The 26,262-nt window shown below is 47.1% G+C and overlaps 1 protein-coding gene across 1 annotated transcript in view; it reads right to left on the bottom strand.

Moving 5' to 3' along the window:
- Positions 1–26,262, bottom strand: part of LOC119969670 (glutathione hydrolase 7) — a 51,917-nt gene that overhangs the window by 5,311 nt on the left and 20,344 nt on the right. The window contains exons 4-13 of the mRNA XM_038803617.1: positions 23,692–23,809; positions 22,785–22,852; positions 20,572–20,645; positions 18,309–18,502; positions 17,237–17,324; positions 12,674–12,801; positions 11,771–11,859; positions 10,739–10,891; positions 10,054–10,171; positions 445–582 (exon numbers count right to left, since the gene is read on the bottom strand). Coding sequence (XP_038659545.1) covers positions 445–582; positions 10,054–10,171; positions 10,739–10,891; positions 11,771–11,859; positions 12,674–12,801; positions 17,237–17,324; positions 18,309–18,502; positions 20,572–20,645; positions 22,785–22,852; positions 23,692–23,809 — 1,168 coding nt within the window. The remainder of the gene's footprint in view (positions 1–444; positions 583–10,053; positions 10,172–10,738; positions 10,892–11,770; positions 11,860–12,673; positions 12,802–17,236; positions 17,325–18,308; positions 18,503–20,571; positions 20,646–22,784; positions 22,853–23,691; positions 23,810–26,262) is intronic.

Genomic DNA, 26,262 nt, shown 5'->3' with positions numbered 1-26,262 from the left:
ATTGTGGCTGGGTGCCCAGATAATCTGTCCCCGCTTTAAATCCAGCCCGTGGGAACAGAAATAAGCCCCTCGAGCCTGTTCTGCCATTCTGATAAGATTGTGGATGACCTTTACCTCATCTCTTGGCTTCAAATCCCTGGATAGAATTTTTATTCGTTGAGCTAACAATCCGAGCCTGGAAACCTCTCCTTTCCCTGGTCCATTGCCGAAATTCCAGATTTCCCTTGCCGTGTGGGGAAAAGGTGCTTCCCGATTTCCCTCCTGAATGGCCCAGCTCCAAATTTAGGATTTTGTCCCCTTAGTATCGACTCCCCAATCATTGGAAGTAGCTTCTCCCCATCTCCTCTTTTAGCCCCTTTGAGCACCTCAATCATACCACCCTTCAAATCTTCCGCAGTCAGGGGAATAGAAGGGGAATAGTAACAAATAATAATCCTCACTAACCTCGGTGATGCTACTCAGAGACTTGGTTCCTAGGGAGGCTCCCAGAGAGAGGTATGTTCCACACATACCTCGCAATGGCCGTATAATGGTGGGTAACAAAAAGGACATGGGCCTTTTGCCTGCTTGAATATTATTCCTCTGAAACAAAGATAAAGGCATTAAAGAACAGAAGGAGGAAGGATTCCGAGGGTCATACAATAGTCTGTCCTTGCACAGATTCGGCCCGGTCCATTTAAGTATCGAAGGAAGGTTTTCTGGAAAGTTCCTCCTTCCCTCAAATGAATAGATCGAACAAACTTCAGGTTATCCATCACAAAATACACTGAGCGCCCATTCTTCATTACTCTATGAGAACAACCAAGTGGTTTGCTGAACCTAATTTAGAGTCGTGGGGAATTGGGGGCGGGTTAAGTGCCAGTCAATGGCTGTAGGTCTGTAGTTATGTATAGGACAGACCCCGTAAAGACAGCAGATTTCCTTCCCAAGGATGTTAGTGAATCAGCAGTGATTTCATACTGCTCATTACTGATACTAGCTTTTTAAAAAAAAATCTTGACTTTTTAAATTAATTGAATATATAATTAATTCAACACTTCCGGTGGCGGCCGTGGAGGGGTAGGTCACACATTTGATAGCTCCCGCCTTTAACGGACTTTTGGTCCTTTATCCCCGTTTTTTTTCAGATTTTATGGAATAAAGCAGTGAAAAGTAAGACAGTAAGGAGAAATCCCCCTCCGGTGTATGGAGAATTGGACCAGAAGTGGACGTGTGAGACGACAAAGTCCTATAAGGGAGACGCAAGCAGAGCTGGTAACGCGGGACAGCATGGTGGAGGGCAAGGGCCGCGGGGAGACGGCACGGTGGTCGACGGAGCAGCTGGTGAAGTTTTTCCGAGGATTGCTTCGCCAAGCTGAAGAAGGACATGCTGGACCCGATTTAAGGCTTCGATTGATCAAGTGGTTCAAATTAAGGAAATCCACTGGAGAGCGATCCAGGAGGTCGAACAAAAGTTGTCCGAGCACGAGGAGTAATAACCGTGCTAGAAAGCAAGGTGGGGATGATGAACGACCGCCAGAAAAGAATGCAGGAGAAGCTGGAGGACCTGGAGGACCTGGAGAATAGGCCCAGGAGGCAGAATCGCAGATATGTTGGCCTCTCTGAAGGCAGTGAGGGACCGGATGCGAGGGCCTATGTGACAGACATGTTGGAGAAGTTGATGAGGGCTTGGGAGTTCCCTCAGCCCCTGGAATTGGACAGAGCGCACAGAGCCCTCGCGAGGAAGCCCAGAGCGAACGGACCGCCAAGGGCCATGGTGGTACGTTTTCACCATTTCATGGACAAGGAACACGTTTTGCGGTGGGCCAAGAAAGAACGGAGCAGTAAGTGGGAGAACTGTGAGTTGCGCATTTATCAGGAATTGGGCGCGGATTTGGCCAAGAGGCGAGTTGGGTTTAATCCGCCAAAAACGACCCTCCTTAAGAAGGGGGTGAAGTTCGGGATGCTGTACCCAGCCCGCCTGTGGGTCACGCATGAGGAACGGGACTTCTACTTTGAAACGCCTGACGAAGTATTGACCTTTATTAAAGAAATGAAGCTGGAGGAGAATTAACAAACACTTAAGCCTTGGAGAAGTACTGTGGCAGCGATTTGCGGTGCTGGATTGTAAAAATTTAAGTAGCTCCATGTGTAATAATGGGCTGTGTGGATGTTTAAAGGTTAATCTGTCTTGCAGGGACCTTGTCAGAGGGGAGGGATGGGTTTTGAATTTAGTTCTGCTTTTTGGGTGACTATTTTTCTGAAGTGATTGTTTCTTCACTGTTTTTTGTTGTTGTTTGTTTACTGGGGAATATGATGCTTTTAAAATGTTTATTCATGTGGGGGGGGGGGGGGGGGAGTACAATAGGGAGACAGACTGCTTGATGCCAGGGGCGGGAGCTATCGAGTCAGAATGGGTCAGCTGACTCTTGGAAGCACAGGGGGGGGGGGGGGGGGGTGGACAGGTGTTAAGCTGGAGCTTGACTTGAGGGATTGGGTTGTTAGTGTTGTTGCTGGGGTGGGGGTGGGGGGGGAGGAAGGGGGGGGGGGAGCTGCTTTGCTGACAGGGGAGGAACTGTTACTAGGGGACAAATGTGGGGGGTTGGGAACGGTGACAGCCTGAGTGGGGACTCAAGGAAACGGAGGGCACGAGTTCGACACTGGCCTAAAAAGGGTGATGGCTTGTCGCATGGGGGGAGTGGGAGATTTCGAAGCCCCCTGTCCAGGCTGATCACATGGAACTCGAGAGGACTGAATGGGCCGGTCAAGAGGGCTCACCTGTTTGCGCATTCGAGGGAACTGAAGGCGGACATGGCAATGCTACAAGAGACACGCCTAAAGGTCACAGACCAGACGAGGTTGAGGAAGGGATGGGTTAGCCAAGTGTTCCACTCAGGACTGGACTCAAAGACCCGGGGTGGGGGGTTGGGGGTGTGGCGGCGATTTTGATCAGCAAACGAGTGACATTTGAGGCAGGGAGAATCGTGTCAGACAAGGGGTGTCGGTACATAATGGTGAGTGGGAAGCTGGAGGGGATGCGAGTGGTACTTGTGAACATATATGCTCTGAATCGGGACAATGTGGAATTTATGAGACGGGTGTTAGGTAAGATCCCAGACTTAGAGTCACATAACCTGATCATGGGAGGAGACTTCAACACAGTCATTGATCCGGAATTGGACCTGTCAAAATCCGGGAAAGGGAGGAGGCTGGCTGCGGCAAAGGAATTTGAAGAGTTTTATGGAACAGATGGGGAGAGTAGACCCATGGAGGTTTGCAGGGCCGAAGACGAAGGAGTTTTCCTTTTTTTCACATGTCCACAAGGTATACTCTCGCATCGACTTTTTTGTTCTGAGCAGTGCGCTAATACCGAAGGTGGTGGAGACTTGTAGCCACCGAAGCTGCCCACTTCCCGACATAAAATGGAACACTGAGTTGCATGCAGGGAAAATTGGACAATGACAGAGAGGCAAGCAGGTTGCAGAACCTTACTGTGGATTCTGTCTGTGAAGAAACCAGACAGCACAGAAACTAACAAGCTGCGCATATTAATTGAGCGATTCCCGGGCACAATGGACACAACAATTAGAAGAGATTGAAACATTCTACAGCAGGTCAGATATCCCGGCGCCAGTGGAGTCTGAAACAAAAGGACACAAACAAGGTGGAAAGAACCACCCAGTGATCGAGGAACAGCCCCGTTATTGGGGAAATTCAAATCAATCGATTGGGAAGAGACCCAATCGATTGCAAGTTTATAGAGGGTCCGACCAGATGGGCGCAAAACCCAAAACAGTATAAGACAGAGACCCCGACCCCAGCTCTCTCTTAGCCAGCCTCTCTCAGCCAGCCCTCCGCTCTCTTAGCCGGCCCTCCCAGCAGAACACCTTTGCAGCAGCTCTCCAGGAACGTGGAATGTGAGAAGGAGAGGCCTGGCCAATTGCTACACCGACAAGTGAGTGTCATACAACGCCCGCTACGAGAGTAGACACTCCTGACCCTTTTAGTCCACACCAACTGGAAGCCTGCGGATCCAGGACAAAGCAAGAGGCCATTGTTCCCTGATTCAGCAGTTCCTTTATTTCAGATAAGTATTGGCCTAAGTAGTGGTAGGAACAGTTTAGTCTTAGTTTATATGCATGAGTAGCAAATAACTGTGTAACAATAAACGTGTCTTGTTTGAACTTACTAACTGGTGTATTGAGTCATTGATCTGAACTTGAACTTGAATCTTGTGGCGGTATCATAAGGATACCAGGCGACTCTAGAGCTAAGGAATAAAACAGAGCCAATTGAGTATAAAGCACACTCACCCAGAACGAGCAACAGACTGAATGTTCGGCAATTGCAGTGTCGGGTCATGCCCTGCACTGGGTGGATCCACGGGTTAGAGTGGAGAGAGGGCAAAGCCCGCTGTGGAGGCTGGATGTGAGGTTGCTAGCGGACTAGGCGGTCTGTGGGCGGGTTAACAAGCCCATCCAGAACTACCTGGAAACAAATGATACGGGGGAGGTCTCTGCAGCGATGATCTGGGAAGCTTTGAAGGCAGTAGTCAGAGGGGAATTAATCTTGATACGGGCCCACAGAGATAAGGCGCAATGGGCTGAGAGGGATAGATTAGTGGAGGAGATAATCCAGGTCGACAGGAGATACTCGGAGGTCCCGGACATGGGGCTACTGAGGGAGCGGCGGAGGTTACAGGTGGAGTTTGGGCTGTTTACCACAGGGAAAGCAATGGAACAGTTGAGGAAGGCAAAGGGGGGGGGGGGGGGGGGGGGGGGGAGGACTATGAGTACGGGTAAAAGGCAAGCAGAATGTTGGCGCACCAGCTCAGGAAAAGAGAGCGGGAATACTGTCCTGGACCCAGCGGGGGTGAACGAGGTGTTTCAGGACTTTTATAGTAAATTATATGAGTCGGAACCCCTGGCTGGGGTGGAGGGGATGAAGCAGTTTTTGGAGGTTCCCGGGGGCAGATGAGGATCTGGTGGAAGGGCTGCGAGCCCCAATTGAGATTGAGGAAATAATCAAGGGGCTGGAGGGCATGCAGTCGGGCAAGGCTCCGGGGCCTGACGGATACCCGGTGGAATTCTATAAGAAGTTTTCAGAGATATTGAGCCCACCAAGGGACATTTAACAAAGCAAGAGAGAAGGGAGTCCTCCCCTCAACAATGTTGTAGGACTCAATTTCATTGATCTTGAAACGGGAGGAGGATCCGGAGCCATGCGGGTCACACAGGCTAATTTCTCTACTGAATGTGGATGCCAAAATGCTGGCTAGATACTGGCGACAAGGATAGAGGACTGTCCCGGGAGTGATAGGGGAAGACCAGACGGGATATGTGAAGGGCAGGCAACTCAAGGCCAATGTTTGAAGGCTTCTAAATGTTATTATGATGCCCTCAGAAGGAGGAGGTGGAGGTCATGGTAGCAATGGATGCGGAGAAGGCTTTTGATCGGGTGGAGTGGAATTACCTGTGGGAGGCGCTGGGTAAGTTTGGGTTTGGCGAGGGCTTTATTGACTGGGTGCAATTTCTCTATCAGGCACCAGTAGTGAGTGCGCGGACAAACCGGCTGAGGTCGGGGTATTTTGAACTTCACCGAGGGACGAGGCAAGGGTGCCCCCTCTCCCCATTACTGTTTGCTCTTGTACTGTAACGCACATTGGCCATGGCGTTAAGAGCCTCTAGGAACTGGAATGGGCTGGTTCGGGGAGTGGGGCTGGAGCACCGGGTCTCGCTCTACGCAGATGACCTGCTCTTGTGCATTTCGGACCCGTTGGATTGGGGGGGGGGAAGTAATGTGAGTCTTGAAGGAATTTGGCAATTTTTCGGGGTATAAATTGAACTTGAAAAGCGAGATGTTTGCGATCCAGGCAAGAAGGTAGGAGAAGAGATTGGTAGAGCTGCCGCTTAGAATGGTAGGGAAGAGCTTTCGATATCTGGGAATCCAGGTGGCCTGGAAATGGGAGGTTCTAGAACATAGAACAGTACAGCACAGAACAGGCCCTTCGGCCCTCAATGTTGTGCCGAGCAATGATCACCCTACTCAAACCCACGTATCCACCCTATACCCGTAACCCAACAACCCCCCCCAACCTTACTTTTTAGGACACTACGGGCAATTTAGCATGGCCAATCCACCTAACCCGCACATCTTTGGACTGTGGGAGGAAACCGGAGCACCCGGAGGAAACCCACGCACACACGGGGAGGACGTGCAGACTCCACACAGACAGTGACCCAGCCGGGAATCGAACCTGGGACCCTGGAGCTGTGAAGCATTTATGCTAACCACCATGCTACCCTACCATGCTGCTCTATACAAGTTAAATCTATCCCGGTTGGTAGAACAAATGGAAGGGGACTTTAAGAGATGGGACATGCTCCCGCTATCACTGGCGGTAAGGGTACAGACCGTGAAAATGACGCTTCTCCCCAGATTTCTGCTTGTCTTTCAGTGCCTCACTATCTTCATCCCCAAGGCCTTTTTCAAGCGGGTGAATAAGATTATTTTGGGCTTTGTGTGGGCGGGTAAAACCCCGCGAGTGCAGAAAGTGTTGCTGGAGCGCAGTCGGGGGGAGGGTGGGTTGGCGCTGCCGAACTTCTGCAATTACTACTGGGCGGCTAATATAGCCATGATTAGGAAGTGGGTAGTGGGGTTGGCATGGGAGTGGATGGAAGCGGCGTCATGTAAAGACACCAGTCTGGGAGCATTGCTAACGGCACCTCTGCTGCTCTCGCCGACCCGATACTCCACAAGTCCAGCAATAGTGGCGGCTCTGAGGATCTGGGGGCAGTGGAGGAGATATAAAAAAGAGTGGAGGGAGCATCGATTTAGACCCCGATTTATAACAACCACAGGTTTGTACCGGGTAAGCTAGATGGCGGGTTCCGGAGTTGGCAGAGGGCAGGAATTAGAAGGATGGGGGGATCTATTTATAGATGGGAGCTTTCCCAGCTTGAAAGCTTTGGTGGATAAATTTAAATTGCCAGCAGGGAATGGTTTTAGGATTTGCAGGTGCGAGACTTCCTGAGAAAACAGGTGCCGGCCTTTCCGCTGCTGCCACCACGGGGGATATAGGATAGAGTAGTTTCCAATACCTGGGTGGGAAAGGGGAAGGTATCTGATATTTACCAGGAGCTTTTGGAGGCGGAGGAAGCTGAAGGGCAAGTGGGAGGATGAGCTCAGAGGAGAGATAGAGGCGGGGCTATGGGCGTATGCCCTACGCAGAGTTAATATCTCCTCATCGTGCGCCAGGCTTAGCCGGATACAATTTAAGGTAGTCCACCGGGCACACATGACAGTGACTAGGATGAGCAAGTTTTTCGGGGTAGAAATGAAATGAAAATCGCTTTGCGAGGTGCGCGGGAAGCCCAGCAAATTATGTCCACATGTTTTGGGCATGCCCGAAGCATAGAGGGTTTTGCTAAGGCAATGTCCACGGTGCTAAAAACACAGGGGGGTGCAGAGTCCGGAGGTAGCGATCTTTGGAGTGTCAGAAGATCCGGGAGTTCAGGGGGCGAAAGAGGCCGACGTCCTGGTCTTTGCCTCCCTGGTAGCCCGGAGACTTCTAGATTTCTAGTTTAACGTATTTTACAGAGACTTTGCGAGAATGAAGATGGGGAGTAATTGTAGTGGGATAACAACATTTCCTTCCAAGGTTCACTGTGGTTCTTATTAATGCGGAGGGACCCGAAGCCCCCGTGTGTAGAGACCTGGGTTAGTGACATGGCTGGGTTTCTCAGTCTCGAGAAAATAAAGTTTGCCTTAAGAGGGTCAATGTTAGGGTTCTCCCGGAGGTGGCAGCCGTTCGTCGACTTTCTCGGGGAAAATTAAAAATGTCAGCAGACGCAGTATTCCAAAGGGGGGGGGGGGGGGGGGGGGTACATTTTTTGAAAACCGTTTTAAACTCCTAAAAACTAGCATGCTCAGTAAGGCCCTCGACTCACATTGTTTAAATGAAAATTATTGCCAAATCAATAGAAGAAGTAGAACAGCTATGGATGTCAACCATAATGTTTCGAAGAAAAAGGGGGTTCCCATTATGAGACTTCAAGAAAATGATGAAGGATTTAATCAGGTGAAATTGTCCAATGTCAGCTGGAACAAAATGGCACCCGAATAGTCAGGCCCAAGTCACACTCTATATTCGACCTAGGATTCATTTAAGTTTGACCAGCAAGCTGCACACGGGTACGGCTGGATGAAGTCGATGTAGACTGTGGTGGTATGAATGGGAGCACTGCCATTGGTGCAGAGCATTGGTTTCCCATTGGCTCTGGCTGGTCATGTGCCTCTCGTCTGATTGGCTGGGACTAGTCATGTGACTGCTCACCAATTGGTCGAGAGGCAAGTAGACCCTGCGTCCGAGGCGGGGTATAAGTACCCAGAGTTCCCGGCGGTCGGCCTTTCTCTGTAGTCGGCCACCGGGCTAACAACTAGCTGATTAAAGCCTAGGTTTGGACCTTCATCGTGCCTCGTGCCCAATTGATAGAACATCATAGATTTTGAGCAATGTTGGGATGACTCCACATCAGGCGGGGGTTTTGTTTTGTTTAGAAAGAAGTTTCCTGGTTTAATGGAGGCCTTCAGAGGTTACTTTAAAGTCCTAATTACACCTCATGTAGATCTGGGTATCCTGAAAACAACACAGCTGGGGCTGGCAAGGCACCCAACACTGGCGCTGTTCAGGACATCCAAATCTTGTCAAGGTGACTGAACAGACATTTGTCTTCCTATTTGTGGACACAAGTGGTCAATGTTTTGTACCAGACAGTTTGGCCACTGTCCTGGATGGCTTGATGTCCAGTATTTTGTACTTTAGTACACTTACCGCAGTGAAGCACTTTTCCCCATTTGCAACAGCCTCAAACAGACAGGGATGCGGAAAAAAGGTTGGTTTTCTGATTTGTTCCCGTCTCCGCCAACCCTGTTGTCCCTCAAACCTCGACGAATCGTTGCAGCTGCGTCTGGCATTAGTGGTCGCCGGCAGCGACCACTGTAAGAGTACTTCCTGTTGTTATTTCCTTTGTTCCCATTTCTTCTATTTTATTATTTTTGGCCTGTAAACCCATAATTGGGGTGTGCCTTTACCCAAAGTTAAAACAGCCTGCTTGCCAGGACACTGTGTTCCCAGATTTTGTATGTTGGAGAGGAGAAACCAGCCTCCTCGCACTGAGTGGATCGCAGGAACCAGCTTCGGAGGGACTCGGTTTGATTGGTTAACTGAAATGAAAAAATGAAAATCGCTTATTGTCACGAGTAGGCTTCAATGAAGTTACTGTGAAAAGCCCCTAGTCGCCACATTCCGGCGCCTGTTCAGGGAGGCTGTTACGGGAATCGAACCGTGCTGCTGGCCTGCCTTGGTCTGTGTTCAAAGCCAGCAATTTAGCCCAGTGTGCTAAGGCCGGGGATAGTGTTCTGCCTGAAAACGGTGAGTGATTTGATTCCTGCGTGATGCTTTCTGAGAGAACGCCGCAGACGTGTTTAGACCTTGGAAGTGAAAGGGACTCTCTCTTTCTCCTGCTCGCTGGAAAGGAAAGAACTGTTCTATTGTGCTGAAAGCAGTGAGTGCCCGGCGCAGCCTTTGCTGCAAACCTGAATTAATGCTGAGTCTGCAGAGAAGGTAGACAACATTGCCCGAGAAAACCGTCTCAAGCCTGGAAGGGAGAAGCTGACTCTGCAGATAAAGTTACAGACTTGGTGACTGTAGTTTTAGGGCTCAGCCAAGGTCCTTGGGCATTTAAAATAAAATCTAATTTCACCTGCATCGCAACTCCGGGTCAAGTGGGGCTGGAATTGACCTTGCACTACCGCGACCCCAGGGTGTTGGGACAGCACCCTAACAGAGGGTTTTCAGCTGCCAGCCCAGGACACTATTACTTCAGTCTGTACCAAATATGGAGGATGGCACACTGCCAGTGCAGTAAGTATGTGCGAGCATTGAGTGTTTAGGTGTCTATCGCCTTTAAAACAAATGAGCTCTCAATGGATTTCTAGTTGAACATATTTTACAGAGATTTTGCTAGAATGAAGATGGGGAGTAATTTTAGTGGGAAAACAACATTTCCTTACAAGGTTCACTGTGGAATTGTCCTCCGTTTTGTTTGACCAGGAGAAGTCCAACATCTGGCTGTTCAGAAGAACCCCAGAGGCCGTCATGATCCCACTGCCAAACGGACGGTTCAGGGAGCTGCGGAACAGATAAACAAAGAGGCGTTTTGACTTTAATGCAGATTAGGCACAGATCCAGCTCAACAGTGCATTTCAGAACCTTCCGGAAACATGGCTTTCCTTGCTCATCAATTAACATTTACTTCTGGCTGAACGGTGCGAGAGAATGGGAGACTTCTGCACTCTCATCTTTCACTATTCCTAAAGTACTTCATCTGCAATTAATGCTTTTGAAGAGCAATATCTCAGCAGTATGAGATGGTGGATCATTTAATGAAGCCCAGAGGTTACAATAACTCAGGATTCAAAACATTTCTCCAGAACATCTACATCACCTGCCCAAACTTCAAATCATCACCATATTGCGTTTCAAAACATAATTAACTGTGAAGCGTATTTTGATAGGAAAAGGTCCTATTAAAAATAAATGCGTTATTACACTATGGTCAACAATAGCCACCAAAAGTACTTGTGTAATTCTGTGCGATTAAGTCAGTTGCTTAAAAGGATGGGCTCAATTTGATCCGACTCCCCAAGGGTCCAAACATTTGTCTTAAAAAAAATAATTCCCCCATTTTTTTTTTACCTCACAACAGAAACAATGAAGTCATCAGGTCCTATGACGTGTACTTGGCTGGCAGAAGGACCTGTCTCGAGGGAGTAGAAGGGCAGATAGTGGGCAGGAGGTAACGCCACACTGTCGTTGATCAGCTGCCGCAGAGATTTGGCTTCTGATTTGCTGGCCATGCGGAGGGAAGGAGAAAACAAAGTTTAAGTTTTCAGCAGGACCGCAAGTTAAAATAGGTCACGTTTCCACAAAGGTTTGACCCAATCTTCTGCTGTAGCTTTGATGTAAAGGCCAGAGAAACAGCACATCCTTTACTCTGCGGCCCCAGGATCCTGCGACTTCCCCTTCAGTTACACGGAAATCAGGCCAAGCACAACACCCAAGTTACATTCCTGAAAGCTTATTGAAAGGGACAAATGCAAGAATGCCAAATCTCAAAACAATTTATACTACAGAAGAAAGGGAGCTGATGGGTTGGCAAGCCAACTCTGATTGGCCGAGGTATTGCCATGGGGAAAGAAACAGGGAACTATGGTGCCCCAAGCTCCTGTAGTATCTAAAAAAAGACCAAAGTTTTAACATATTCCTGTTGCTTGCAGAGAATGGATCCCTGCGTATGAATCTACGTCACAACTAGCAAGCATAAATAAACCACATTACGAGCTTGATTATCTCAAATTGGTTGCTGGTGCAGATATTGGCACAATCGGGATTGTTCAGCAGGTGCTGCCCAATCACAGAATGACATCTAACAGCAGATGTGATGTTTTGTTTTGGGTTTTGCAAGCCTGACCTGGTGATGCGTCTGGTGTGCACTCTGCCGATTACAAATAAACGAGGGATCATGCTGTTTGATTCGATCAGCCGAGTAATGGCCTAAAGCAATACAGAATACTCTTGATAGTGGACTCTTCAGGCAGGTCGGCAAGTTTTAGATACCTCATCACCAACACACAGATTTGAAATCAATAAAAAGATTTTGCACAAAATTGGGGTTGAAAGACTCAAAATCTTCGGAGTTTTCTTTTTTAAAACAATGAAATCACTCACCTGAGCATCTGCTCTGTCGTCTGAGTAATCGTGGAATTAAAGAAGGGGTCACCAAGGCTGCTCGCCAAGGCTAACGCAATTTTCAGCGACTGAGGGGAAAAGAATTGAAGAATTAGCAGGATCCACAGGGAATACAAATATACTTCCACTTTGAGCTTTCTGGGTTGTCAGCAGGACGTGTCATGGATCAGGAAGGCATACACTCATCGCACAAGTCTTCAGCAACCCCGAACCCTCACTTCACCATTACCAGCCCCGTTATTGCAGACACATATGCTTGCCTTCTGGAACATTCCCTTCAACTTTCTCTGCCTTGCCATCGCTCCGTGTTTAAATGGTTCCTGAAGATCTTTCCCTTCAACAGGAGCTTTCAGACATTCCCACAAATTTAAACTTTCCCCCCTAGTCGGCTGTCCATGTTTCAGACCGTTTTGCCCACTGAAGGATTCAGAGACATTGGCCAGAATTTTCCTGAAACTCCCACCTCTTTCAAGGACCGGGGTCCTTCATGATTCCGGAAGAGGAGGAAGCCACTTAAAAGGGACACAAGAGCCACTAAGATCGGAGATGGGTATTCTTTAAAACCTTGGCTTGGCCAAGACATTCTCTTCTGTGGCCTCCAAAAAAGATAGGGAGGCACTGAACGTATCCATTAGCCGATGGTTGGTAACTAATACCTTCCCGTGACAAAAGACAGACAAAAAAAGTGTATTTTCAATTTAATTTAGAAACATTTTTAACAGATTCTGTTTATATAAATGTCCATGTGCATTATAACGGTAGTAATCTTTGTTCAGTTTTGACTGATTAACAGGTGTCCTTTCGGAATTGCTTATAAAACCTGAAATGTTCACTCTCAAGCTAGTTGGACGGTAATGCTATGCCAAGTCCTACAACTCCTACCTCAGTGAGTAAGTGATAGGTCAGATTCCTGCTTGCCTGGGCCGTTATGTTAAATTGCTCCAAAATGTTGAGGGCAGAAACAAGCGCAGCTCCTGCGTGTGGGGGTGGAGCAGCGAGCACAAAATGACCTGTAAAAAAAAACCATCGTAAAATGTAGTTTTCCGTTAAAAAATATTTTCATTTATATGGAGTCCTTCACGACTGTGACATTATACAAAAGAGCTAATGTTATGTTAAGCCTAGCCACTAGAGGGAGCTAAGGGACAGTACTATAAATTGCACCGGCTCTTAAGCCAAGTGGAGAAGATTAGACTGGAGCTGACGAAGATAAGATTCGTGTATTGCAGAGTTAGTTAAGATATAATAGTAATAATTTAGTAGATAAAGATAGTGTTAGCAAGTATAGTTTAATTCTTATATGTATGTTTGCTATTCAGAATGGGTGTCGAACTCAAATTTAATAGTGTTAATAAAATTAGTATAGTTCTTCAAAAGAGCTTTGTGTATCTTTGTGATCACAACGCCTTCCACCATGGAAACCCCTCACAAAAGGTCACCACAACGACCATCCGATCTCCAAAAGCGCTTTAAAGCCAATGAACCACACTGTTGTAACATGGGAAATGTGGCAGCCATTTTGTACACAGCCAAAACGTGATGGAGAAATCGGGCTTTTCTTTGTGAGATGTCGATAGAGGGATAACTATTGGCCAGGACACCAAGGATAATTCCCTGCTCGTCTCCAAAATAGTGCCATGGGATATTTTACATCCACCCAGGAAAGGTTTGACAGTGCAGAGCGCTTTCGGCACTGCACTAACCTTGACATTTGGGCTCAAGCCCTCGAGTGGAATTTGAACTCAGAACCTCGTGACTCCGAGCTGAGAGTGATACCAGCATAGCCACGGCTGACACTCAGTTGAAGTTGAGAGTGAAAAGGGAGCAACTTCCCAATGAAATTCTATGAGCTAACATTTTTGATTGCCTTCTCCTGCCCAATCACTTTGGCAGGAAACACAGGCTCGTTATCAATCAAGGTGAAATTTGGCACACTGATATTTCAGGCCTTCTTCAGAACTAAGAAATAAGAGAGGGACAAATATATCAAGAGAATTTTTTTTAAATGGGAATGATTGAAAAATAGACAACCACAATGATAATGTTTTGTGGAAAGATTGGTGGTTGATAAATAATGTAGCACCTTTTCCTTCAATGAAAGCATTGGGAGGACTATCCACTAAAAAAGGTATGAAAGAAATTGCATTTATATAGCACCTCTCATGAACTCAGGACATCCCAAAATGCTTTACAACAATCTAGTCACAGTAATAATGTAGGTTTTAGTTATGGAGAAGGCAAAAAGAAGAACCATTTGACTAGAATATTTCAAATCTTGTCATTGGGTTGCTGACATCCACCTAAGGCCTTCTCCACTCCACCAACATCATCCTCTTGAACTCCCCTCCCGTTCAACAAAAATGCCAGGGGTTGATGGACTTCCACAAAAGGTCGAGACTATGCAGCACAGTAGTTAGCACAGTTGCTTCATAGCTCCAGGGTCTCAGGTTCGATTCACGGCTTGGGTCACTCTCTGTGCGGAATCTGCACGTTCTCCCCATGTCTGCGTAGGTTTCCTCCGGGTGCTCCAGTTTCTTCCCGCAGTTCAAAGATGTGCAGGTTAGGTGGATTGGCCATGCTAAATTGCCCTTAGTGTCCAAAAAGGTTAGGTTACGGGCATAGGGTGGAGTTGTGGGCTTGGGCGGGGTTCTCTTTCCAAGGACTGGTGCAGACTCAATGGGCTGAATGGCCTCCTTCAGCACTGTAAATTCTATGATAATCTATGCCTTCAGCTGCCTCTGCAACCTGCCACTCTCTCCAGTACTTCGGGCAAATTCCTCCAATCTTCCCAGCTGCCCTAGCCATGAACCCGCATCTTCTTCTGGATTCTGTTCCATCTTGAGCCTCGTCTCACTGAGTTCATCCTGTCCATAAAGACTCTCAATCCTATTCCAGCCAGACTGCTGATCACCTAACTTACCTCCACGGGCCCCATGTTAGCTGTTAATGGTTCCCTCTCTGCCACCTTTCAATCTGATTCCATCTCCCCTCTACCCGTCCTCCTTATAAACTACCACTTAAGCTCCAACCTCCCTTTCTTCTCCAAAAATACGAATGTTGAAAGAGGCAGCTCATTCAGCTGGAAAAATAATTTAATGTTTCCAATTTCTCCACTGGCGCATAGAAAAATAATTAAAATGCACTCTCGCTTTCTCTGTTGGATTGTAACCCACCATTGAGCCCATCAGTTCAGAACACGCAGAGAATGGACCTAAATCTGTGCCTACCTTTTCTGGAACTCCTTGCTTGAATCCCTCCAATCCCTGCCCTGCAATAATACTGAAATGATTCCAATGAAAGTTACAAATGATATTCTTTGTGACATTCATTATGGTAGACTATTCCTCTTCCATCTTTCCCTACTCCTTTGCAGTCTCAGACACAACTGACCATACTATGCCCCTCCAACACCTTTCCTCCAGCATCCTGCCTACCCAGTAGAGCTGCCCTTGCTTGGTTCCAATCTTATAACATAGCCAGAGAATCACTTACAAAAAGCTACCTTCACACTTGCGTGCCGTCTCGCAAGGATCTGTCCGTGGCCCCTTTGTTTCTTACCTACTCCTCGTTGATATCGCCAAAGAATCATCATCATCAGGTTCCCCAAGTACGTTGAAAACACTGAGCTCCATCTCACCACACGTCTCTCTGGGCCCTTTCACTGTCTTGAGCTGTTAGACTGCCCATCAAATATCATTTAAGGGCAGCACGGTAGCATTGTGGATAGCACAAATGCTTCACAGCGCCAGGGTCCCAGGTTCGATTAGCCACTGGGTCACTGTCTGTGTGGAGTCTTCACGTTCTCCCCGTTTCCTCCGGGTGCTCCGGTTTCCTCCCACAGTCCAAAGATGTGCAGGTTAGGTGGATTGGCCATGCTAAATTGCCCCTTAGTGTTAGGTGGGGTTTCTGGGTTATGGGGATAGGGTGGAGGTAGGGGCTTGGGTAGGGTGCTCTTTCCAAGAGCCAGTGCAGACTCGATGGGCTGAATGGCCTCCTTCTGCACTGTAAATTCTATGAAATTTACTGATGAAAAGGAATTTCCTTCAACTAAATATTGCGAACACTAATCATCTTGTTACAAACTCTGATGCCAGGTCACCGTTTCCATACTTGCCAACAGTCTAAAGATGAACTAGATGGCCCACAATCGTGGTGTCTTATTTGACCTTGAGATGAGTTTCTGACCACATATCAATGCCATTGCCAAGACTGCCGAGGCACACCTCCATTAAATCGCCCTACTCAACCATGCCTTGTCACCTCTCGATGAGACTATTAGAATGCTCTCATGACCAACCTCCATTCTTCCACCCACAATAAACTCACACTCATCCAAAACTCCCTTGTCCATATCTGAATATGCTGCCAGTCTCACAGCCCCATCACTCCAGTGCTTGCTGACCTATACTGGCTTCCCTCCAACAACACCACAAACGTGAAATCCTCATCCTTGTTTTCCAATCCCTCTATAATCTCACCCCTCCCAATCTTCTCCAGCCCTACAAGCTGTGACCTCCTTGAGGGCAATTAAAGATGGGCAATAAATGTTGGCCTAGCCAGTGATGCCCACACCATGCGGAAGAATAAATAAGATCTCTGCACTTCTCTAATTCTGATCTCTTGCACATACACAATTTTAATTTCTCCACCATTGTGGCCTTGGTTCCAAGCGCTTGAACCCCTCACACCTACTTTCCCTCCCAAATCTCTTTGCCTCTTGTGGTAATACCACTGTATATATATGTGTGTGCCTCTATTAGGGGGATGTACAATAGTACCGGCTATTACAGGTTTGTCGGTAAGCCCCTGCATAGTTTGTCGGTAAGCCCCTGCCGGCTAGCTCCGCCCACAGGAGCAGTATAAATATCCATGAGGTCTCCTGAGCTGCCATTTTACAGCTCCACTTGAGGCAATAACATCTCACGGTAATAAAGCCTCTTTTGTACCGTTTTGTGTTTGTGTGTGCAATTGTTAGCGCAACACCTCTCTACCCGCTTTTCCTTTTTCAAAAGGTCGTCATAAGCTGTCTCTTTGATGAAACTTTTCTGATATCTCCTTCGGTGGCTTGGTGGCTTTTTATTGATATTGCTCATTCAACGCCTTGGGGCAATTTGCTACATTAAAGGTGTCAATAATTTAGCTTGTCATTTTTGAACAGGGAGGCAGGACTTGAGTTTAATGCTTTAGGTGTAATATGGCACCTCGGGTAATGCAGCACTTCCCCAGTTCAGTATGGGTAACAGCCAAAGCTATATGCTCAAGGCCTGGACCTGATCTGGAACTGACAACGTGGGAAATGTTGCTGCCAACAACTGATCCAAACTAATAGCATATTCCCTGAAGATATCTGATCCTATAACTCACGTACAAAGATAAGAAAATTATGAATTCTAGGTTCAGATTCAATTAGCCCTTCCCAACCGATGAAGGGAGATCAGTTCAGACCTTGGTATGATCCTTCAACGGGCTTCTCGATAATCACGCTGTAATTGGCAAAGTCCTCGACAGAGACTACTCCACCTTTACTCCGAACCTGAAGAGAAACACGGCAAAGAGAGTCAGTCCGAAGGGCTCCAGCAAGTCCACATTCCTGGCACGGGCATCCATTCTATCAATCGCAGTTGAATCCCAAAGAGGAAAAATCATAACTACTTCACCAAGAAATGCAATGCTGGAAATAACACTTTTGGGAACAGTTGGCCACAGAATTTGCCCAACAGACTGTAGTGAAGCAGAGAGTGTGTTAAGTTTTTAGCCATTGCTGCAGCACATAAGGGGCGGGATTCTCTGACCCCGGGCCGGGTTGGAGAATCGCCAGGCCAGGCGGCGGGATTCATGCGATGCCAACCCATGCGCACCCCCCCCGGGCGATTCTACGCACGAGATGGGCCCAGTGGCCGCCGAGATAGGCCACATCCTGCTGGCTCCATTCACGGGTCCTACCCGGTGGGACCTCGACGTCCATCCTGCAGCGGTACGGCCTGGTAGGGGGGAGGGAGGGGGTGGCTCCACCGTGGCCTGGCCCACCATCGGGGCCTACCGATCAGCAGGCTGGCTTCTCCTGGTGGATGCTTCGTTTACTCCGCGCCGGGCCCCTGCAGCTGTACTCCATGCTGCGGAGGAGCCGCTGCGGAGGGAACTAGCGCGCATGCGCGGGTTTGCGCCGGCCGCAGTGCGCATGCGCAGACCCGCGGCACCCGTATCGACAGCTGGAGCTGTGCGAGTCGCTCCAGTGCCGTGTTTGGCCCCCTGTAGGGCGCAAGATCACTGATCCTGGGGGCCTGCTGACGCTGCCGTAAAAAGCGATGTCGTTTACGACGCCATCAGCACTTAGCCTTAGGATCGGAGAATCCGCCGAAGATTCCTATAGAATAAATTACTCAGTCACAATATTTGATTAGTAGTTGTGTCTTTAACTTCATAAAGATTAAACAAGTCTAAATTTTAATAAGTACAATAAACAATCGAGGGTGTCCTTGGGCTTGAAAGGTTTATAATGACAGAAATAGCTCTTTACCTCAGAAGCCATCTCTTCTGTGACATTTCCATTGTAAAATGCTGAGACACCCTCGGAGCCAACTGCATTGAAAATGGCTGCGAGATCCAAACGTTTCATGGAAGCTCCTGGTTGCAATGGTTGCCCATGTGGCAGAAAGGTTTCACAGAACGTATCCGACATATTTTTGTCCTTAACTTGATCAATTGCTTTAGCTGTAATAATGCAAGCCAAAAATAAATGTTAGGCGATTAAACCGCAGCAATAAAGGATCTGGATTCACTTCAAATTATTTCCAGAGAAAGTAAATATTTCCAGAGAAAGAAAAAAAGAAAGAGATTTCACTAGTTAGAGAGCGGTGCACTGACGTTTTAATCACCCTTCTTACCGGCTACCTAGGAATGCACTAAAATCAAATTTCAGAGTTCACCTGATTGACATATTAAAGGGGAAAGGAACATTTGACTCCCGAGACATTTTCATTTTGTACATCTCTCTTCGATCACGCTCTCTCCCCACCTCATTCTCATTCTGTCTCTCTCAATAGCAGAAGGTTGGAAAGAGTAAAAACAGATCAATTTTTATGGGACAGATTTAATCCCACTTGCCCAACCCCACCCCCTCCTCCCCAATCCATTGCTCAGGGACTCCCCAGATTCCTCAAGACTACTACGTTTCTCCAGCTAGCTTGCTCAGTTATCAAAGATTCCACCTTTTCTTCACATCCAGATCTCCGAAATGAGTTGTTGGTTCTACCTACTGCTTCAGGCCACAGTCCATAGAAATCCTAAGCTAGTGCAGATCCGAAACAGAGATGGCACAACGGTCAGCACTGCTGCCTCACAGCTCCAGGGACCCAGGTTTAATTCTGGCCTCAGGTGACTGCTGTGTGGAGTTTGCACTTCCTCCCCGTGTCTGCGTGGGTTTCCTCCGGGTGCTCCGGTTTCCTCCCACAGTCCAAAGATGTGCAGGATTGGCCATGCTAAATTAGCCCTTTGTAGGGTTACAGGGATAGGGTGGAGGAGTGGGCTTTAGTGGGGTGCTCTTTCCATAAGACATGGATCAGAATTAAGCCACTCAGCACATCGAGTCTGCTCCGCCATTCAATCATGGCTGATATTTTTCTCATCCCCATTCTCCTGCCTTCCAAGGGCTGGTGCAGACTCGATGGGCCGAATGACCTCCTTCTGCACTGTAGGGATTCTATGATTCCAAATCCGAACCAGCAATCATCTCCAGTACCCTGTGCTATTTGCAGCAGTACCTTCCAGGCGCAGATCGGCTGTAGCAGTCACCTACATACCCACTGAAACCTGGTCAAACACCCCAGATGATGAACATGGTCATCTTTGCTTCGAAGAAAGAAGGTGACATCAGTAATATGCTCAAAATAGTCAAATGCTTATCTGGAGATAGCAGATTCACACAAACTTCTGCACATACAGGATTCTCTGCTCTCCAAAAACTTAAACTTTCAGAAATGTCTTCACATCCGAAAACTCCTGGATCACGAACCTTTCCAAGCCCCTCTGATCATGGAGATTCATTCAATGCCTTTTTAAAATTTTTTAAATCAATAAGATTCTCATCTCCTAAGAGAGGAATCACGGGCCGGCGTCAATCCCGCCCCTGCCGTGGCCCGAATTCTCCGCCACCCGGAAATCGGCGGGCCCCCCGCAGCGATTCTCCGGCCCGCGATGGGCCGAAGTCCCGCCGCCGGCAGGAATCAAAACACCTCTGGTGCCGGCGGGATTAGCGGCGCGGGCAGGCTCCGGGGTCCTGGGGGGGGGGGGGGGGGGGGGATCTGACCCCGGGGGGTGCCCTGGCCCACCATCGGGGCCCACGCCCACCGATCAGCGGGCAGGCCTGTGCCGTGGGGGCACTCTTTTTCTTCCGCCCCGCCATGGCCTTCACCATGGAGGGGGCGGAAAAGACCCCCAACCCTGCGCATGCGCCGGTATGACGTCAGCAGCCGCTGACACACCGGCGCATGCGCGAACCTTTCGGCCCCAGCTGGCAGGGCGCCAAAGGCCGTTTGCGCCGCTCAGCGGAGCAGCAACCACTCCGGCACGGGTCTAGCCCCTCAATGTGAGGGCTTGGCCCCTAAAGTTGCGGAGAATTCCGCACCTTTGGGGAGGCCCGACGCCAGAGTGGTTGACGCCACTCCAATAGGCTGGGACCACCCGCCTGGCCGGGTAGGGGAGAATCCCGGCCCACAGGTTCCCTGTTGCAGCTGCGTACTGCATTTAATTTCATATTTGAGGAATAATGTTATTACACCTACCAAGTTCTTGTGTAATATTGAAACCTTCTTGTGCAACCTTTGCTGCTGCAGCCATTAATTCAGACCAGGAAATTCTGGAGAAATAAAAAAAAAAATAACAGGAAGGTTTTGTGACAATCTTGAATAGTTCATACCCTTCCTGTTCAGAAACCTTATCCACTAATGCCACAGTTCTTTGGGCAAGATTGCCCATTGTAAATTGCCATGGCTATATTCCCTATTCAACTTTCATATGTAAACAGTCACAATATGGCTGCAGTCTCTGTTCACTCTGTGAAACCAGTTCTTGAAGACTACCCCTTAAATGCATCACTTTCTTTCATGTATGAAAAGCTTTTGCTAACCAACTAGCAACCAAGGGTATTAAGGAATATGGAGTTAGGTCACAAAATGGCCATAATTTAACTACCTAGTTGTACCGGCTCAAGGGGCCAAATGGCCTCTGTAGTGTTAGGGTCCGGCACATAAAGGGTTAACGTGGGACTGAAGTACAGTTCCACGCGCAGTGATATAAGGGAATGCGTGACCCATAACTAGCGGTGAGTGTGGTGCTAGACAGAGCAGTGTACAGAAGCAAGCATGGAGACAGCTCCTAGCTTGGACCTTTATTGTATCTTTGTACATTGTTTCTAGTAGTTAATAAGTACTTACCGTCGAATTACCGAGACTATCAATACCTGAAAAACACCTAACGAACTGCCCCCAACACCTTGCAACAGCCTCCTCTTGTTTCTATGTTCCTATGGCTTCAGGCAATACCACTGGCAATTTAACAGCACCATACAAAACGGCAGATTTTTTAGATTCTCAATCTTATACAAAGCATTTGCTTAATTACAATGTTCTGTAATTACACAAAAGCAGGATTTCTAAAGTACCACTTTGGCTGAAGCCGTTTGACTGCTTATTTATCATTCTACAGTTTTGCACGCATACGGTAGTTGGCACACAGTCTTTTCAACTCAGTTTGAATTCCAATTTTCCAAGTCCCTTTCCATGGGGAAGAAAACAAATCATTCCCTTTGACTCTGCTGAATCAAGTTCAGTGAATTAAACCCCATCTCGCTGGAGTATTTCAGTGGGAGACTTTGTAACCCCTAGTTACAAGGTTGGGGAAAATAAATTCACAAGGGAAATGGGGCCTTGCTCTCAATTCGTTTTCCTGTTTCACTATCCCACAATGCTATGGTTTTATCAGTTGATGTTGAAAATCTGCTCTCCCCCCCCCCCATAAATATGCCTAAAACTTGGCAACATTTCAAATCAGAAAAATTGTTGAGGTGTGAAATGTAGTCCAGTATGTCCTTCCAAGTCGAGTTGCTGGAAATGAAAAATGAAATGAAAATCGCTTGTCACGAGTAGGCTTCAATGAAGTTACTGTGAAAAGTCCCTAGTCGCCACATTCCGCCGCCTGTCCGGGGAGGCTGGTACGGGAATCGAACCGTGCTGCTGGCCTGCTTGGTCTGCTTTAAAAGCCAGCGATTTAGCTGAGTGAGCTAACAGAACCATTGGAGATTTGGCATGGAGCAGTTGCATGATCTTTCTTTCTTCCATACTCCCGCTTGGATACAGTTGCCATATTGGAAAAATACTCCAAACCTAAAGCTGATGGAGCTCACCTGGCTGAACGTAAAAACTTTTAGCAAAATCCTTGGGCAATAATTTCAGTTGGGTCACTTCAGCTTTCTTCACAAATTCTCTCTCCTCTCATTTTAAATATATTTTTCTTTCCGATCGTTTCTACGGCATACCTCTTTCAGATTTTTAAGTATTCGAAGTTTAATACACCATCCCGCCACTCATACTGGCGATGGGACCTGCATCAAAAAACACTGGCTTGCAGCTCACTGGAAATCAGCCGCAAAGGGTGATTTTTCAGGGACACCGGAGATTTGGGATTCAGTCAAACGCAAGCAATCAATCTTGGACGCAACTTTTTGAGACGATGCTTATTTTCCAGTGCCGTTTTGAACTTTGAGCCCAGTTGCAACTCTTCAAAATAAAAAAAATAACACAGCTCCTTCAAAGTAATTATTTCTGGAGAAAAAGATAATCCTTCAGAACCCTATAGGATTGGAACAAGATGCCAGGGTCCAACTTCTCAGCCAAACGAATTAAAAGGAGCCAAATATTTGGAAACAATTCAAACACAAATTGATGTGGTCATGGAACAGAAATCTCTATTACTAAATGTTCTTGGGTGAAATGTTTACCTGCCATAGAGTTGGTGGGCCTGATGCAATCCTTGTAACATACCTGGGACAGCTACCAAGAGACCAGGCTGCATAGAGAAAGAAAGAAGACATCAACTACATATAGTGGAGGTCCGTTAAGACTAATCCTTCAATCAGGAGTCTTCCAAAATGTTCAATTTTCTCCAAAGGCATTGTTCTCTTGAAATGAAGGGCAGAGCACCACTCTCCTCCGACATCTCCATAGCTGCCATCAGCAATCCTCACTGGCTGTCCCTCCAGGAGGTGAGGCTTCAGCAGTAAAGGAAGAGAACAATCCATCGCATCAATGGTGTCCGCAGGCAGCCCATTAAAAAAAAAATTGGAATTTTTGCCCCCCTATTTAGGGTAAGAGCCCAGATGTAAAACAAAACTGCAATTTAAACTCAAGAGTCCTAATTGGAAGTCAACTAAGTCAAGTTGGCAGCAAATAAGTTATCCTCTGCAGTGTTCATGTTATGCATTTCACCAATTGCGCTGACACATAGTGAAATCCAATGTCACACCTTCAGGTGGATTTTCTGAAGACTTGAGTTAATTTGTAAAGGCATTAAAAATAAAAGAGTAGAGTGACATTCTGACCATGGACTGCACTCTCAAATGAATATAGTTCATGTGGAAATAACAGGTTTGGAGAAACTCAAAGCATTTAACTCCAGGCTGTTTTTATTCCCTTCTCTCGGCATTGACATATCATTCATCATCCCTTAAAGGATTAACAGACAGCTTTTCCCTAGAAAGCAGCAGTCATCACTTGTCTGGATGAGTGCAGCTCCAACCATCATTTACAGTTTGCTTCTATCATGCATATATTAAAGTTTAAAGTTGCACATTACAACTAATGGAACACGGTCACAAACACAAGCAAGAGGCCAGCGGCAGCGCAAACCTTGTCCTCCCAGCTGTGTGCCAACATCTGCTCTTCAACTTCTGCTGGAGCCGTCTCACGAAAGTCCACAACGAAGCTTTCATTCTTCCTGATATCATGAACTAACATTACACCTCCCCTGCAAAAAGCAAGGGGAAAGGGCATCATTCCTGCAAATTCCTAATGAGCCATATTCAGTCAGACATACATTTATCTATTCATGTCAGCGGGGCAGCACGGTGGCGCAGTGGTTAGCACTGCTATCTCACAGCACCGAGGTCCCAGGTTCGATCCCAGCCCATATATATATATATATATATATATATATATATATATATATATATATATATATATATATATTTCCTGTCATCCGCTAACGATTCTCCATGTCCAATATCAGTGTTTACAGCCTTTGTGTAACACTTACAAGCTGCCTGGTTCCAGCTACCTCGCCCCACGCAGAAAAGCCTTTGGGTACACAACCAGCTTCCACCGATGTCCTGTGGACATGCCTGAGTAAACATAACCTCCTGTGTTTGTTGAGTGCTAGCAAACTTGGGAGCTCAGCCTTTGTGAGGACTGCCACATTCGTCATTTTATCTCGCCAGGATATACCCAGAGAGCGAAGATGGAAATTATTGAGTTTCTTTCCGTAATATGTACAAGTTGTTTCTTTATAAATTTAGAGTACTCAATTAATTTTTTCCAATTAAGGGGCAATTTAGCATGGCCAATCCACCTACCCTGCACATCTTTGGGCTGTGGGGGAGAAACAAACGCAGACACGGTGAGAATGTGCAAACTCCACACTGACAGTGACCCAGAGCCGGGATCGAACCTGGGACCTCGGCGTCGTGAAGCAGCAGGGCTAACCACTGCACCACCGTGCTGCCCTTTGATATATGCAAGTTCTCCATGTTTCACAGCCAAACAGCAAGGTACTGGCAACACCATCAACTTGGGCTTAAGGGTCAGCTTGATATTATTCCATGCGAGTTGATCAAAGGTGGTAGCTGCTCTCCCTATGCAGACATCAGGTTGTTGCATATGGTTAAATCTCACACCAATTGCAAAATTGGCTTGATGACAGAAGACAGATGGTTATAGAGGGTTGTTTTTCAAACTGGAGGCCTGTGACCAGCGGTGTGCCTCAGGGATCGGTGTTGGGTCCACTGTGATTTGGATATATATATATATATAAATAAAAATGATTTGGATGAGAATGTGGGAGGCATAGTTAGTAAGTTTGCAGATGACACCAAAATTGGTGGCATAGTGGATAGCGAAGGTGGTGATCTAGGATTGCAACAGATCTTTGATCAATTAGGTCAGTGGGTTGATGAATGGCAGATGGAGTTTAATTTAGAGAAGTGTGAGGTGATGCAGTTTGGTAGATCGAATTGGGGCAGGACCTACTCAGTTAATGGTAGGGATTGGGGAGAGTTATAGAACAAAGAGATCTAGGAGTACAGGTTCATAGCTCCTCCTAGAAAGTGGAGTCACAGGTTGATGGGGGGGGGGGGGGGGGGGGGGGGTGGTGAAGAAGGCATTCGACATGCTTGGTTTCATTGGTCAGAACATTGAATACAAGAGTTAGGACGTCTTGCTGAAATTGTACAAGACATTAGTAAGGCCACACTTGGAACACTATGTACAGTTCTGGTCACCCTATTACAGAAAGGATATTACTAAACTGGAAAGAGTGCAGAAAAGATTTACCAGGATGCTACCGGGACTTGACGGCTTGAGTTAAAAGGAGAGGCTTGATAGACTGGGACTTTTTTTTTCCCTGGAGCATAGGGGGCTTAGGGGTGATCTTATAGAAGTCTGTAAAATAAAGAGGGGCATAGATAAGGTAGATAGTCAACATCTGTTCTCAAAAGGTAGGGGAGTCTAAAACTAGAGGGCATAGGGACAGGGAAGAGATACAAAAGGGTCCAGAGGGGCAATATTTTCACACAGAGGGTTGCAAGTGCCTGGAAGGAGCTGCCAGAGGCAGTAGTAGAGGAGGATACCATTTTGTCTTTTAAAAAACATTTTAACAGTTATATGGGTATGAAGGGATATGGGCCAAATGCGGGCAATTGGGACTAGCTTAGTGGCAAAAACTGGGTGGCATGGACGTTGGACCGAAGGGCCTGTTTCCATGCTGTAAACCTCTATGACTCTAAGTTTTGCATCTGCCATACAAAATACTGCAAATGCTGGAATCCGAGACAAGAACAGAGGACGCTTGAAAAACTCAGCCTAAAAAAACTTCTCTCCTTATAGATGATGGCAGACCTGTTTTTCCAGCATCCTCTGTTCTGATCTCTAGGTATCATTGAGATTGGTAACATAGTGCCAGCTTTGTTGAGCCAGGAGCCATTTTGGGCCTTTCAGGAACTGGGCTGCGATTTGTTTCACTTTAAACTTTTACAACAACTTGTATTTCTATAGTCGTTAGCGTAGAAAACATTCAGCTGGGTGAAGGGAAGAGATCCAAGGACATCTGAGGCTTTCAAATGTCAGTTGAAAGGAATTCAGGAGCGGCATGTTCCTGTACGGAAGAAGGATAAATACGGCAAATTTCGGGAACCTTGGATAACGAGA

The sequence above is a fragment of the Scyliorhinus canicula genome, chromosome 7 (genome assembly GCF_902713615.1).
Source record: "Scyliorhinus canicula chromosome 7, sScyCan1.1, whole genome shotgun sequence".
In the NCBI taxonomy this organism is placed as follows: domain Eukaryota; kingdom Metazoa; phylum Chordata; class Chondrichthyes; order Carcharhiniformes; family Scyliorhinidae; genus Scyliorhinus; species Scyliorhinus canicula.
Note: the sequence above shows the minus strand (reverse complement) of the source record. Positions and strands in the feature narration are given on the sequence as shown.